Source organism: Lagopus muta, chromosome 5 (assembly GCF_023343835.1).
Source record: "Lagopus muta isolate bLagMut1 chromosome 5, bLagMut1 primary, whole genome shotgun sequence".
Taxonomy (NCBI): Eukaryota; Metazoa; Chordata; class Aves; order Galliformes; family Phasianidae; genus Lagopus; species Lagopus muta.
Genome location: NC_064437.1, coordinates 2,420,433 through 2,436,733, shown reverse-complemented (window position 1 = coordinate 2,436,733; position 16,301 = coordinate 2,420,433). Strand labels below are relative to the sequence as shown.

The 16,301-nt window shown below is 41.7% G+C and overlaps 1 protein-coding gene across 16 annotated transcripts in view; it reads right to left on the bottom strand.

Annotated features, from left to right (window-relative positions):
* The window catches only part of DOCK7 (dedicator of cytokinesis 7), an 89,191-nt gene that overhangs the window by 16,950 nt on the left and 55,940 nt on the right, over positions 1-16,301 (bottom strand). For 5 of the 16 annotated variants that reach the window (XM_048944189.1, XM_048944190.1, XM_048944191.1 and 2 more), the window contains exons 23-35: positions 12,997-13,089; positions 11,724-11,813; positions 10,620-10,715; positions 10,352-10,492; positions 10,068-10,181; positions 9,553-9,723; positions 8,366-8,505; positions 4,727-4,896; positions 3,305-3,459; positions 2,552-2,734; positions 1,948-2,083; positions 1,121-1,217; positions 667-684 (exon numbers count right to left, since the gene is read on the bottom strand). In XM_048944189.1, coding sequence (XP_048800146.1) covers positions 667-684; positions 1,121-1,217; positions 1,948-2,083; positions 2,552-2,734; positions 3,305-3,459; positions 4,727-4,896; positions 8,366-8,505; positions 9,553-9,723; positions 10,068-10,181; positions 10,352-10,492; positions 10,620-10,715; positions 11,724-11,813; positions 12,997-13,089 — 1,604 coding nt within the window. The remainder of the gene's footprint in view (positions 1-666; positions 685-1,120; positions 1,218-1,947; positions 2,084-2,551; positions 2,735-3,304; positions 3,460-4,726; positions 4,897-8,365; positions 8,506-9,552; positions 9,724-10,067; positions 10,182-10,351; positions 10,493-10,619; positions 10,716-11,723; positions 11,814-12,996; positions 13,090-16,301) is intronic. The other 11 variants (XM_048944192.1, XM_048944194.1, XM_048944195.1 and 8 more) reach the window with 7 other exon arrangements.

The window sequence follows — 16,301 nt, the reverse complement described above, 5'->3', positions numbered from 1 at the left end:
CCCTGTGTCAGTAGGGAAAGGATGAACTCTGCAGGCCAAACTTTAATCCAGTATAAGTGCCCACGGCTCAAGTTGAATCATGGTGAAATTTATACCTACATCACTTTGTGAGGAGGTTTAAAACACACTGTTGATCTGGCTTTCCTGATGCCTCAGCCAGACTGCAGTCCTGGACAAGAAGCCACTACCTGACATAACAAGAGATCTACACTTCTGTGTTGGACAAAATAATGATAAACTGTAAAGATGTACTTTCAAATCCAAGAAGTATCTTTACGTCTTTGTGGGTAAAATTTGGCCTGACTTCCATCCAGGCTGAGGACCTGGCTCCTCAGTTTCTTCAGAGCTTCACTTGGGCTGAGATTACTTTCCTAGGATTAGGAACAATTCCAGACTGCAGACTGCAATTTGAGGAAACAGAAAACATGCACTGCAAAGCTCAAACACAACTCCTGAGCCTTCCAAATTAAACCACACTGGGAGAGGGAATTATAAAGGAAATGGGTGTAATAAGCAAGAGGAGCTCATTCCAACCAGTTGCACACACACGCACACACACACACACACTGAAAACTTCTGCCAAGCATCACAAACAAGGCTGTGATGATTGAATCTGCAGATGTATAAATGGCAATTTATAAGAACTGCACACCAACACTACAGTACCTGGCTGGTTTGTGGCTTCTAAAAGCACAGCACATGTGGAAAAACAATCAAAGTGATGGATTAGGGAAGGAAAGGAAAGTGAGCTTTGACAACTCCAGAATGCTCTTATGTAATAAAGGAAATATGACATGGGATATATATGCTATCTGTGAATACTGTTCATGAATCTTCTCTCTAAATTACAGCTTACTACAGGATTTTTAGAAGGCCATGGATTGTATTAGTCTTGTTAAATCTCTTTTAAAAATACAGAGAAAGTAAGGAATGATGGAAAATAAGAGTTAAAACAGGGCAGTGTCAGGCAAAAATCTATTTGTACATTGCCAGACCTGCTCCAGTGGAGGGCTCAAACAGGCTAAGTGGACTGCTGCCACTGACCATCACTGGTGAGAGAGACCCTGCACTCCCACAGGCACTGTGACATGGTTAAAATAGAAGAATAAGGCAGAGTTACTTGTCAAGCTTCTCCGTGTTTTGACGCCAGTGAGTCATATCCTTTCTCCATCTCAAATTCTCTTGACTTCCAAAAGCGCTCCCAGAAGGACTTCTCTCTGTAGGATAATATTAAAATAATAGTAGCCATTTAATTTGTATTTTTATTTTTTTTTAAGTAGCAACTCTACGTTGTTAACAAGCAACAGGTGACAGCAAGCTACAACTTATTCCTTAGATCCAATGCTGTGGCACTCAGACCCAAGCTGTCTATATGGTCTCTCACTAAGTGCCAGGAGAGGTAACTTGACTTGCAGTCATTTTCACCCAAGTATTGAGTACAGACTGAGCCAACTGAGACAGACTGCTGAGAGGTAACTATCAGGGTTGCTGAGAAGCAACTTCTTTGGACTACTCAGGAGCCTAGGTTTAGCAATCCTCAGCAGTCTGACGCTACTGTTTGTCAGCTGAAAACAGTGATGTCTTCAGGATGGTGCTGAGATCCCATTTCCTGCTTCACAGGCTATCTGTCTTTATTGCCACTGCTGGGAGGGCAGGGAAATTTCATCACACAACATCCCAGATAAGGGATAAAGGCAATCAGATCAGATTTAGGAGAAGAAAAAAAAAAAGTACAAAGGTCCCTAACTCTGTGAAATGACTCATTAATTATGTCTCTAAAATATTTATTCAATGTAGCCCACTGTGAGTGACTCACATGTACCAGGAAGCCTCCAGCAGAGTAGGAGACTGAACCCAGTTGATTCTTGCCCTAATCCCTGGGCCATTTAAGGAAGGGAGTAGCAGCTTTTGAAAAATATGTAGAGTGCAGAAGACGTCTTTACTCACCTAACTGTCCTCTGCTTCTTCGGACCATTTCCTGCCTTGCTCCTATGCTTCCCAAAATAGCCTCTTCAAGCTTGGCTCTCATGTCTTTTGACTTCTTGAACGTCAGACTGTTCATTCTTTCAAACACTTTCTTGCCCTGCAAGTTTCAAATGATAGTGAGGGAAGAGACTTTCAATTTGGATTATTTATTAAGTGCAACAACTCAAAATATCATTCCTGTATGAAGAGAGAAAGAAAGGAACATAGCTTTAGTTGCTAACTAGATAATCTACCCAGATCCGGCAACACTTCGAAAAGCTCTCTTATTGTTGGGAACAAGCAAAATGACCAAGAGATATTTCCTTTACAATACTGCAGTTCCCAGATGAGTGGCAAGCAACACAAGCTACATAAAAAATGAAAGGAGACAGAAACACTTACATGACTGAAAAGTAAACATGGAAGAAGGCCAGAGGCTGCACAGAGAAGTGCTTAGCCATGGGATTTAGATTACAGGAAATACTGAGAGAACAGGAAATGCCTTTCTGGAATTGTACAAAGGATGGGAGTGTTACATTTCTCTGCGAGCCTTAGAAGAAACTCCAGGAGGTTTAAATACCAGTACCTTGTATTCAAAACAGGATACGCAAAGATAAAGCAAATCCAGCAGGCGATTGAGCTGCAGCACTGACAGGTCTGTGAACCACTTCTGTAAGACACTTTCATCTGCATTCTTGAGCACCCACAAGAGACAGATCAGGAGGCTGCGGCTGGACTCTGTTGAGAAGGTGGAGTGCTGCCTGCCGCTCTAGAACAGATAGGACAAGACATCTGTCACACTGGATTACACATCCAAAAATGCTTCAGTCACCACTGAAAGGATTTCCATAAGGTGCTACTCTGGCCTAAATAATTGCCAGGTAGGAACAGAAGTGAACAGGGAGAAATGGAAGGGTCTGCTAGAACTGAGGAGATTCCCTTTCCTGTGCAGAGAACAAGGGAAATGGCCCATTTACATCTTCAGCTAGGTAAGACTTGGATGTGGTAGGAATTTTTGCTTAGAACTTATAACAACCATTGTAATTCAAAGAGCTTTTATGCAATTGTTTCAGAAAGAGAAAATATTTATCAGAAAGTTCTTACATATTCTGAGGTTTGTTGATTCTCATTCCTGCCTGACACTTATAACCCCAATGAGACAGGTACAACAACATTCAGTAGTGATTTGTTCCCTTGTCTTTCACCCTCTACAACACCCAGCCACAAACTGATACGAGTTTCTGCTGCTCACTGATCAGCCCTACAGGGCGTGCACATGTAAATATTTGCTTATTGACACAGGGTGAGGGTCAAGGAATAGGCAGAAATCGCTTTGTACCGATGAGGTGAGTAGAAAACTGCTGGGCCTGGTGAGCTGAGGGACCGATGTTCCTGCAATGGCCATGGCAACTGTCTGGCTTATCATGCTTCCACTCTCGCCTTCATAATCATCAGCAGTGACGCAGCTCGGCCTCCCTCGCTGATTGTGACTCTCTGCCAGAAACACACACATCCTAGTTAATCCCCAAACTCAACACTTTAATCCCCAAACTCAACCCCAGCCTCCCTCCGCAGTGCTTGTTTCACTGAACCATCTAGGAAGGCAAACTGAGAAACATCACACCCACTGATAGGGTCCTGCAAGAAAACAAGGCTTACTATTATTTGAGATTATGCAAGGCTAAGACAGTAACAATTTGTAAAAGCAATCTATACAACCTCAATATCTAGAACACTTTTGAAAATAAGACTTTTCACTCCTTTGAAGTCCCAACACCACAACTTTACTTTTTGCTTTACTGTGCCATTAAACTCAAAGGATGGCAAGGACTCCAAATCCCAAACTACTCCAGACCAGATCACCTGCCCTGAGCTGACACATCTCACCTCTGCTTCTCTGCAGGACACACCTGAAATGACCTGCTGATAGAGCACACACAGAAAGGAAGTAGAGGAACTCTGCTCCTTCTTTTTAACCTTTGAAAGATTGAGGGGTCCAGGCTTGTTTAGTTAGGAGAAGAGAAAGCTCCAGGGAGACTCACTGTAGCCTTCCAATACTTGAAGGGAGTGCATAAACAGGAGGGGGAATGGCTGTTTGTGAGGGTGGATAGTGATAGGACAAGAGGGAATGGTTTTAAACTGAGACTGGTTTAGGTTAGATATCAGGAGGAAGTTTCTCACCCACAGGGTGGTGAGGCACTGGAACAGGCTGCCCAAGGAGGCTGTGGATGCCCCATCCCTGGAGGCATCCAAGGCCAGGCTGGATGTGGCTCTGGGCAGCCTGGGCTGCTGGTTGGTGACCTGCACATAGCAGGGGGTTGGAACTGGATGAGCATTGTGGTTCTTTGCAACCCAGGCCATTCTAGGATTCTATGATCCTAATTGTTCTGAGCCCTGCACAGTATATGGGATGACTTTTGAATCAGGTCAGAGCAGAGAGACAGGCCAGCCTTACACAGATAGCAATTAAAATGCACTGCTCATTTTTCACTTTATGCAAACAAGTGGCCAAATGCAGCTTTGAGTGTTCAGCCATTTTGAGGATTTTGCAAGTGCACTTTAGGAAACGGATGTGGAAACACATCAAAGTTATTATACTCCAGAAATACAAACGACCTCATCCACCAGTAACGGGTCTTGTTTTAGAACCAACGGAATTTGCTCTAGACAAGAAACGCTCAAACTTGGTGAGCAGCTGAACATATACCCACAGCACAGAACATGAAATACCTGTAAAATCATAGCACAGAATACAAAATACCTGTAAAATCATAGAGCTGAGGCACCGTTTCCATGATCACACCAATCAGAGGTAGATACAGCATTGCCACCCGGGCCTTTACCTGCGGGTCAGCGTACCGCGGGTCCGAGTCGTGACTGGACAGTAAGTTGTGTACCATATTGATGACCTTCTTATGCAATCCAAATAAACTGTTAAAAGAGAGTTGGGTCACGCAGATTAGTTAATGCCTTCAAAGCAAACTGTGTGTTGTAACTGAGTGGTTTCAGTTAAAAAAAAAAGGAAGAAAAGGAATCCTAGTTTGTATTTTTAACTTTGCATAAACTGTCACTGCACATATTCTTCCATCACCCAAGGATTTTACAAATGGCTGGCTGCTGACCATGCCATATAAAAGGTATAAAAACATCCTGCTGAGGTGTACACTCAACGTGATGCAAGCACTCTCACATTTTCCATACAAAGCCCCAGCTTTGCAATGCTGCTGTACCGAGTCAACTGAAGAATGGTAGGAGAGATAGGGAAATACAGAGGATGGGGAGAGAAACTCGAGAGTAGGTTTAGTGACATCACTTGTAGTGCTCTTTTCTGTTTCTATTTAACTCCATTTACAGAGAGAAAAGCCCTCCTAAAACAGAACATTGGTTTTATCAGTTGATCAGGAAGATTCTGCCTCAGTTCCCTGAATCCCCATGCAATTATTCAACCGAAACAGACTACAGCTCAGTAGCTGAATGCAAACTGTCAGAGAAATGGAGGGGCAGAAGGAAAAACCCAGCAAGAAGTGGCCTTCCTCATTATTAAGCTGCAAACAATGGCAGGGCCCAAGCACCATTCCCTCTTGCACAACACTGTGTGTAAGCCTACTGGTGCTCATGCCTTATGAACATAAACCCCTTTGACTCCTGACAACTCACTCTGCTCCTCTCAGTCCCCTCAGCCACCACACAGAGGGCAAACTCTCCCAGAGCAAATAGCATGTATCTCTGTAGCTATTTGCTTCTGGAGGCAAACCAGTCCAATGCAACAACCCTACCCCATGCACAAAGCAGCCAAAGAAGCTCATACATGATGCAGTAGCAAAACATAAGCTTCAGTGTTCAGACCTGTGGTATTAAAACAAGGGCCGAATTTCAGGCAGTATCCACTTTACCTGAAAAGTAGAGTTGAGTTCTGGTTAAAAAAGATGAGAGGATCTGACTGGATTGTTGTGGGTTTAAAGTGGTTATAAAGACACCAGTACAGGTTAGGAAGGCATCAGGCAGATGAAACTACATTTCTCTCTGTGTTTCTTACATCACACCAATATAAATCCTACAGCTGCCTTGTCATTATCAATGAGATCCTAAACAGCTAGGAAGGAAATGCTTATTTAAATAACTGGCAGCACAACCTTCAAATTAAGGTTAAAGAAAAAGCTTTGTATTGTTTTGAAGGAGTGGCATCTAGGCTGCACTTGAATAGCTGGAAACAAGCTATCCAACAGGCAATGGAACTAAGCACAGGGAAAGCACATTCAAACAATGCAGTGTAATTAAACCCTAGGGCTACATGGGTTTCTTTTTCCCTTTTCCTGAACAGAAGGGGTACAGGATCAATCTGTATGGAGGAGGAAATGTGACCTGCTTATCTTTCTGTCTGATAACGCAATGAAGTGATCCTGCTGCCCTGCACCAGCCCCTCTGACATCTCAGCCTTGGATTTGTGACAACAGTGCACACGTCTGCAAAACTGACTTTTGTTGGTGAATACCCAGGGTCAAATCTGATTTTCTCATATCTGCCCTGTAATGTCAGTCAACACAGGCACTACGAAATGAGCAGTAATTGTTGTTACCACTGAATAATCAAGACATGCAGTGCGGTCAGCAAAGAAAAACTGTTCAAGGTCTATCTGCCTGGGCTGACTCTTTAGCTTCTTTAATCCACATGCTGTCTCCTCTTTTAGACTACAGGTGCTCTGGAGGAGGACTGTGACGTGTTATTGTACAGCACCTAGCACAGGGGGATGTAACCAAACCTCTAGGCAACACAGCACTGCAGTCTTTCCTTTTCAGTGGAATCCAAAGAGCTCTTATACAATGGGTGAGCTAAAATGTAATGTATTTTACCAAGGGAACAAAAGCATGGAAGGAATAAATATAAGGCTCTAGATCACCTAATAAGATCTAATGCAGAGCTCTACTGGAATGAGCAGCTAAACGGGTGGGCATCCCTCTCCACTTCTGGGATCAATTGTAAGCTTTTTCCAACAGTGGCCAAAATACTTTAATGGTAAGCATGCCTAAAACCTCCATTAATCATCTGGTAATGATCCTCACACCTGACCATTAGAACTCTTCTCAGGCATGAGAATGATAGACCCCATGGTGCATCTATCAGGGCAAAGACAGATTTAATCCTGAGAAGAGCCAATAAGCTGCAAACCACAAGTCATTCTGGAGAACTGTAACAAATAAATGCTTTACTGATACACATCTTCACCAAAATTCAGGAGCCTTTGATTAAAAGGGATTTCCAGAACTGAACTGGTATCAGTGGGCTTTTGCTGTCTACAGAGAGCCCAGATAGGAGCTGTCTCTCTAGTGGACACAAATCGTACTGACAGCACCTCTGTGCAGCTGGACAAAGAGGTCCAGCACCCAGGTCCAAGCTTAAGGGCTGAGAACATCAAGGTGACAGAGCTCAAAAAGTAGTATGTGAGAAAAGAAAGGTTGTGAAAATAAGGGGAAATGAGACCAGAGGCAGGGAGTAGGATGTTCCTATGCTACAAATAGGATTTCTGCAGTGTGTGAATGGGTAAAGATTTGCTGCTTTTTCAGACCAAACAAGTGGGACTACAATGTGTTATGCACATATACAGGACAACAAACTCATTTATGGCATCACTTTCTTCTCCAACAAGAAACAGAATTAATGTTTAACTCCTGAGACCTCTTGGTAAAGGGGCAGAATTACCCATGAATCATCAGTATTCGTCGACTCTGCTGATATTTCTGGGTCCACCTTGAGAAAATGCCTGTGAGAGAACTTAGGACTGCAGAAGCAATCAATAATTTCTACTGAAATCCATTTGAAAGGAGCAAGGCAGAAAACAGCCTTAAATAATACAAGTAACAGACTGGATGTCAGGTCTACAGGCTACACTCCCACTTCAAAAAATTATTTGCTCCACAAGCCAGGCAAGTCACTGACCAACTCTGCACACTTGACTCTATTTGTCTATTTATGTAACCCATGGGGGTCTCACTGATGCATAATTTATGTTGAACAGAGGGGACTACAGGCAAAATGCACTGTAATATTTAAAAACACCAGCAACAGAGACTTCTTAAACACAAAATTATTTTTTTGTTATAGTTGATAAAAGCAGTTTTCCTGTTGGAACTCCACTGGTGCCCCTATGGAGCTGGGGGCTCCAGAGGGAATCTCTTTCCTCCCTCAGCTGGAAAAATATGATTGAAATCATGTTCACAGTGCCAGTGCTAAGGAACTGAGAAACAGAAGCAGCAAGGAAAAAGAGGATTCTCAGAGTTAAAGGTCCCTTACCTTCTCAACTCACAAACATAACTTAATTCTGGCCATGCCAGAATTTGCTTGCTATCCACCATTTACTTGGAACTACAGAAAATTCTTGAGGAAAAAAATTGCAAAGATTTACCCTTCTGCATCAGGATCTAAAATGACAGCCAGTTCTGTTAACACAAGCCCAGCCAAGTAATGCTGTTGACGGAAAGGCACAGACAATTCAAACATATTTGCAATCTTCTGGTCTTGGACATTTGTGGAGAACCCAGAACTCTGGAAAAAAACAAAACAACAAAAAACACAACTAAGTTTCACCAGCTGCATCATAAGGATCCTTGGAACATAGAGAGTCAAAGCCCAGGAAACACAACAAAAGCAGTTTCAGAATTAAACACGATCCCAGGTAAACTATTTTTTTCGTGTTTTGTTTGGATGTAGGCACGTTTAACTACAATATATCCAAGCTTTCTACTTCTTCTCTTAATTGTTTGTCATTATTACCTTCTCCCCTGCAAGACAGCCTTAGAGAAGTTAAGCCAAAGTACCTTGGAAAGTGCATTAGTTAAACTTTTAACTCAGGCATGGATCGTTTCCTCAGGCTTAAGAAAGCTTTAATTTGAGTAAGTTTAATTAATTTTTCAACTAATTAATCTACCTGAACAAAACACTTGTTACTCTACTTTTTCTGAGCAGGTTGGGACGGCACTACAGTATACAGAAAGTCCCTTGTTTTATAAGAAAAGGCTAACAGTGTACAAAGTCTTTTTTTAATGGCTCATTTATGCTCATGCATAACATTGAAAGAGATTAGGTGCCTTGGGACAAAAGGGTGTGTGGACACTATGGGGGCACACATATGGGCTTCTTTTTTTTTTTTCCCAATGATACAATATCAAAACAAGTGAAAACCAACACAGCAGGAAAAACTGTTACACTTTCCTCCAAAGTCTGAATGTGAGAGATGCTTCCAGGTTCAAGATGTTGCAGAAAGAAGTAAAACCAAAATTGCTGTAGCCAAAGTCACATCATCACCCGAACTGCCTGCAACCCTTGCATGGTTCCCATAGCCCTCATCCACCCATTGCAGCCTTTCCCCAGCACATCAGTGGCACAGGGGGCCTTTCAAGTGAGAACTCTGTGTGCTTTCCAGCTGTTCACCCGTTCTTTCCTGAATGAAGTTAATTTCTAAATAAACATTTCCAACAAATACTAGCAAGCAGAGACTGAAAATATGGATTACACATCTTCTGCCTCATGTGAATCAAGCCTCAGAACAAAGCTCAGCTTGAATTCCCACAAAGGGCCCTTGTTGCAGGGTACCTGGGAAGTTGCTGAAGACACAGACGGTGATGGAGACGCAGGCGGTGTGAGCAAGCTGCAGGGTAAATTCAAGGTGACATAGTGTTCATGGCTGCAAATGATGCGAAGGAAGTCCAGCCTCAAAGATGCCAGGTTACTTGGGTTTGTTAAGGAATACAGCTTTGAAGACACCTGGCAAGTTTAATCCGTAAGACTGCAGTTAGCACCAAAGCAGATTACAAATGCAGCACTGGCTCTCCTGCCCCACTACCGCTTCCCAAACTGCTTCCAAAGCAAGAATTAAACAACTTGACATCATTACATGACCCCATCCGCATTACTTCTCTGTGCTACAGATTCAACTTCTGATGTGCAGGAGTCACACGCCTCCCAGCCAATAACAGCACACGTAGCAATACAAGATGTACATACAAGTCATGTTTTTACAAGCAAATTAAGTCCATACTTCATTGTCTGTCTAAAAGAAGAGTTATGCCATGGATCACAGCTAAGTCATAACATTTATCTGCATTCACCTGTTTGTAGCAGGTCTTAATAAGAACAAAAACAAATCCTCTGTCCATGATAGACAATAGATCATTGAGGAAAAATGCAAGACTGGTGTTGAGCCTTTCAACCATTTCTGTATCCTGGAGAGAAGGAAGAGAAAAATGGAAAATGACAAAGAACACGCTGAGCAGTAATAGAGCAATACAGTGAATTCAAATGGAAACTCCTGCTCTAGGCATCAGCAAAGAACACACGGTAGGGTCTGGTGCCTGAGCTCTGATGTGAGCTCACTTTAATTGTTTGTCATTACCTTCTGAAACCGAGAGACTATATCACCAGCAATTGTGCTGACCAAAGCAGTTACATCATCCATGAAACGCTCAGGAAAACGATTCTTTCTTGAAGCATCCAGTTTGTCAGCAAAATACAAATGATGCACCATGCTCTTCACCTATAGGAATATAAATTACAGTGGAGTCACTCGTGGAAATGAAACAGGATGGAGACTCGGTTGTTGCTGTTTGTGTTTTAAATGATGAATGTTAAAGCAGTAAGCAAAGTGCTCCCAGTTTGCTCACCATCAGCTCGAAGAAGAACCAGGCCTGCTGCAGGGCTGCCTCCCGCACACTCCCACTGCACACGACCCATTGTAAGGCCAGCTCTTCATGGAAAAGCTACACAGAAGCAAATCCAGAGTTAGTCCAAGCCTCAGCAGCAGCTCACAAAACAGTCTGCATGAGAAATGGGAGCACGGTCCATGGAAAGTATGGCAAACAATGAGATTAAGCAAAATAATAACTGAGGACATGACAGCAGTGGTGGTTCCTTAAAGAAATCCCCAACTAACAATGAAAGATGATGTCATGATATGGAATGTGAGAAACGTTCCAAAGCATCTCGCTTCAAAATTGAATTTCAAGTGTCAAAAGGATTTTCCACCCACCCAAAAGGAAAAAAAAAAAGGTTTGGTGCTCATATTAATTTATTTTAAAAGTCTACCTTTCTGCCTGGTCTGATTTTTGCAGGAAAAAGGAGTAAAAAGTGGACATATAAAGCAATTTGTACAAAGATAAACATTTACTGTGAGAAAGGACTTAAAACAGTAAGAAAGAAACGTGGGGCTAAGAATCAGCTTTTAGATTTCTTTTCTTGGGAGTACCAATCCACAGACTGGACACTGTCAGTGACCACATTTCCCTCACACAGAACTCTGGCATTTTGCCTTTCTGATGTTGTTCAGTACAATCTCATCTCCTTAAAGGGAATGCACTTCCAAGGCAACTCCCTCCCACTTTCCGGAGTCACTCTGGATTAACACCTACGTCCCTGAGTTCAGAACACATCTGCAGTGCCAACCATCTAACACACTGTAATTTTGCACACAAGGATGTGTCATTTACATGTCTAGACAGTGCTATCCGTAATTTAATTTAAAGCCACAGATACTTTGGCTCCAAACAGCACGGACATTAAATCAGACAAGCTACTCCTGATGATATTATTCTTCCCAATTTGGCTCTGTCAGAATACCTCACATTCACCACAGCCTGGATGTTCAGAGGTGTTAAGCAACAGCGGTTCCTAACGACCTCAGAAAGAATCAGGCTATAGATAAAACAGATGTTTTCAGAATGACTTGACCTCCCTGCCCCACAACATCAATTGTCTTCACTGAAATCTACCTTTTTAGTTGGTAACCGTCCTGTTAATGTTTGTAAGAAACTTGACGTCTCAGTGTGCGAAGACATACGATTACAACTTCGATCCGTAGCCTACGGAGTGGAGATGAATGAATGATGACAGGACATTAAAGTTTGCTGTGGATGGGTTTTGCAGCTCAAGGACAACGTACGTTTACAAAAATACTGTTCCAACTGTAGGCTTTTACTGCCTTTACACCTTTTTTATGCATTCTCAAAGTCTTACTCATTTACAGACCTGCTTTAAGCAACATGACAGAACTTTTTACTGTTTTAAGACACATAGGCTATTTAAATAACTGCGTGTTCTTATGCACAAGGACATTTAGTGCTGCAAAGCATGAAACCTTTTCATCGCTCCATTTTATCAACATGCATATGTCAAGGAAGTAATACTTGTAATTTCAGTGCCATACCTCTCACTCTACCAGACCAAGTACGTGCGGATGTAACACTGCTACTGGCACAGAGAACGAGAAAATCACTTAAGTTATTTCTGGTGGCAATAATTGGCAGGAGTACAAGTGACTGGGTACTTCTAAAAGTGGCAAACTTGAAAGGAAGTACAGTTGAGAGGTATGTTCAAGGCAACCATGCAGTGGAAAGCAGCAGGCAATGGGGGGCTAAAATAACTTAAGTCTTTTTGACCAAAGCTGCTATAAAGTTTTCATACTTTGCAACATGGAACAGATACAATTGGACCCAGAGAATCACTGGTTCCAGCACTTAAATTTACACCTTCCAAGAGAGAATTTTACATGTGTATCAATTTTGGTTTAATAATATTCCACTCAAACAGACATGAAGGATTACTAGACTATGAATACTAAATGCTTGATGAAAATGGCAAAATGGTTCACATTAAAAGAAATGGCAAACATGGACAAAACTATGAGGCTGTGATTGATGTTCCCATTTAGAAATGTGCTCCACCTGAAGCTGAAACTAGTGTTAGAGAGAAAGAGAGAAAAAAGAAAGGAAAAGCAGTCACAGCATTTACATTTCACAGACCAGCAACCACTGAAATGAAAGAAGGGGACACGTTCACAAGTTTTGGGGTTTGTCATGCAGTGCAGTGAGGTGGTGGGGGAGAAGATGCTGATTTATACAACGAAACTCAAAGTTTACAAAGAGCAATTAAATAAGTAAGTAAATAAATAAGCAAACCACCAAAAATCAGAGTATGCACTGAGGATATTCTACAGGGAAACATCAGAGAAAACAAAGCCAGAAAAACCTCTACCGAAGACACCACCTGTGTTGACTCTGCACTTGGGCTGGGGTTGGATCCCCATGGGGCTGCTTTTGGACCACCAGTGTTTACCCAGGAATTGGAGCGGTCTAAACCCTGGGCATGTAATAGAAAGCAGTTGGGAAAGGAAAGAAATATTACATGTTGCATGCCATACAATAGTCAAATCTTAGTCCTCAAAAGCAATCAAACAGGTGCGCTGCAAACACATCGCCAATTACAACTGTTAAAGCTGCATTTGTTGAGAGGCTTACTTTTGTAACTCATCACACATGTACACCACATCAATATTCCAGTCCAACCTGTTCTATCTATAATGCTTGACATTCAAAAACTATCATCCTCCTGAAAAATCCCACTTCTATCAGTTGAAATCCACTTCAGTAGATGGAGCCAGCCCAAATTTTTTATGTGACAGAAGCAAATTGGTGGTCGGATGTGAAAAACAAAGAATGCTCTCAGTTTTTCCTCAGATCTTTTTCATAAGGTAGACTACTTGCTAGCCCACAGACTATAAGCTCTACAGATCCCATGGAAATGCTACGGAAACTCAAAGAGATCCAACTGTCAGCTCTCACAGGCTTCCACCTGCACCATTGGTGGAGTAACCTGTGGAGAAGCTTCCACGTGGACTTTTGGCCATTTCCTCTGGGCACTGTGGCAAACAGAGAAAAGAGGACATACCTTTTCTGGAACCAATCTGCTCTGCCAAACAAAACATTTGAAAAATTACCTTGCTTTTTAAAAAAGATTTCTCTCATTTGTACTTCAATTTTAAGTCTCAGTGGATCATATGTGCAAAATTACTGCAGATCCTTCCTCTCCCTCCACTCTCTTCTCCTCTCAAGAAACTCAGAATGAAGAAAATGAAAAAATCAAACTCGTGTTTGTCATCCAGGCTGTTCCCATGTCAGGAACACTCAGTGGGATGCAGTGGACATTCATGGGTCTCAGGATCCAGCTCTAACGGAGGCAGTTGTGCAATGCCACAGACATTCCCTATAAATGTCACACATCATTTTTGACCCTCACCCGAGAGAGCTTTTATCTCAGCTCCCATGCCAGCCCAGAGCTTTTTTCCAATATGTGAGGCAAAGGTGCAGACTATTTCATCACAAAGATTATCAACTGCAAAGTCCATCATGCCTAAAAGTTTGTTTCTCTCATGAAGACAAATCTACCCAAGGATTGAGCCTGGGATTCAAATCATTAATACATCGAGCTATCCTCTATGCAAAGTATAGCCATGCTGTAATTTTGCTTAAGTTGTCCAATAAAAATATACTGAAGAGACAGAATGAGTGCTTTAATCTCAATTACTTTTTGGAGATAATGAATCAAACCTCTCCATCCTGCGTAGATCCATACAAATGTTTTACTTTGCTCACAAAGAACTGTGCAGAATGCTGAACTAAGTTCACCTTTTGTAAAGCAAGGTTTAATTCTGAAAATGCCTTTATCCCACTTCCTTTTTCATTCCTATGCTTTCTAATCACAGCTCTCTGTACATGTCTAGCCTCAGAACCAATGTTGGCAGAAGCAGATTTTGTAAAAATCTGAAGAGATTCCTTCATTTCATACTTCTCTGGAAGATAACAGAGTGCAAGAGCTTCTCTGGCTTGGTAAGTCACTTCCAAGTGCACAAAACTCTTGTTAAATCCTGTCCTGTTTCTGGGTTCAACCTGCAGCTGGGCACAGAATGCACATCTGTGAACATCCATCATCAGAGCCATGACACTCAGAATGCTCTCTTTCTTCCCAGCACATCCCCAACATTTCAGGAATACTTTAAGCATAAAAATCTCAACATACTCTTTTTAGACAGTTAATAAATCCTCTTCAGTAGGGAATAAAATTTACATGGCTTCAGTTCACAAATGAAGGCAAAATAAGTGACAGGACCTAAACCCTCCTCTACTATGCAAAACCACAGAAATCTTCTAAATCCTTTAAAGGGGATGACTGCTTCAATGCTCAGAATTAAACACAATGCTGATGTAAGTAAGACCCAAAGCAACTTTACCAAAACTATCAAACACATTACAATAAGAAACAACAGAAGACTGAGCTCTAAAGAGTTCCACCACACATTATTTTTCTCTTTTTAAAAGCAGAAAGACTCCAGATAGATTCAACGTGAAATGTAAGTTCCTTGTTTGGGTGTATATGTGCTTAAATTTTTGCTTGGAGAAAGAGAACAGAAATTTATGCATCCCTGTACTCCTTTCAGCATCTCAGGAAGTATTCGTGTTTCTAGTGACATCAAGGAACAGAAACAATTACATTAAACCAACATTTTGTATAGTCAGACCAAGCTTAATTTCTGATATTATCTGGCTAACATGAAAAAAAAAAAAATTCCCCATCAGCAATTATGGATATATTTGCATATTTAAAGCCTGGAGTACCTCTAGAACAAAATTTCTCTTCATTTTGTACTGTGACATTATTCACTGTGCCAGCACATGTAAAGCTTCTGATACCCTGTGTGAATTCCATGTGCACATTACTGCCTATGGCATTTCACAAAAGGTCACAGTTGATAAATTAGCAAGATACTGAGGTGGTCTTTAAAAGATATTAAGCCTTTGAAGTCCAAACTTTGATGAAACAAATAACTATTTGCCTATCCATGTTACTTCAGCATCTTATTTGCTCAGAAAAGCAAGTCACTATTAATTTCTCAAAGATAAATTTCTTTCTCAAAGAGGTTTTCCTTATACAACCCAGGACTGTGTCAAGCTTGTCTGGTGGGGTTGATGGCTGCTATTTTGCCAGAAGGATCAAATCAAAAGATCAGACTCATCTGTGCTGGAAGGGACACAGGTGGGGAAAGTGTCTCATCTCGGTGCAAGGTGTCTCAGTTCAAACACTAAAAAAGAGCCCAAACTGAACTAAGGCACTCCTCTCAGGTAACACATCTACCAACACAGGTTTGTCCTGCCTCATGTCACCTATTTTATACCTACAAAGTATCAGTAGCAGCTCTACATACTCAGAACTCACAAGAGTAGGACGAGAAGGTGATTCATACCTTGTGTGGCATAAATCATGTGCTGAGAAGCTTTTTTTCTCTATACTGATTACACGGAAAGCCCTGACAACCATGTTCCCAGAACAGACAACGTAACTGAGGTTAAGAAAATCTAGTCCAAAAACCATGCCATAAACATGCACACATATATACCCAGAGCACCTAAGAGCTGGAGTAAGACCACACCAGATGCTTTGTACTAATCTGCCCCCACTCCTTCAAAAGCCACTTTCAGCAATTTACAAAGGCCATAGAATCATAATAGAATCATAGA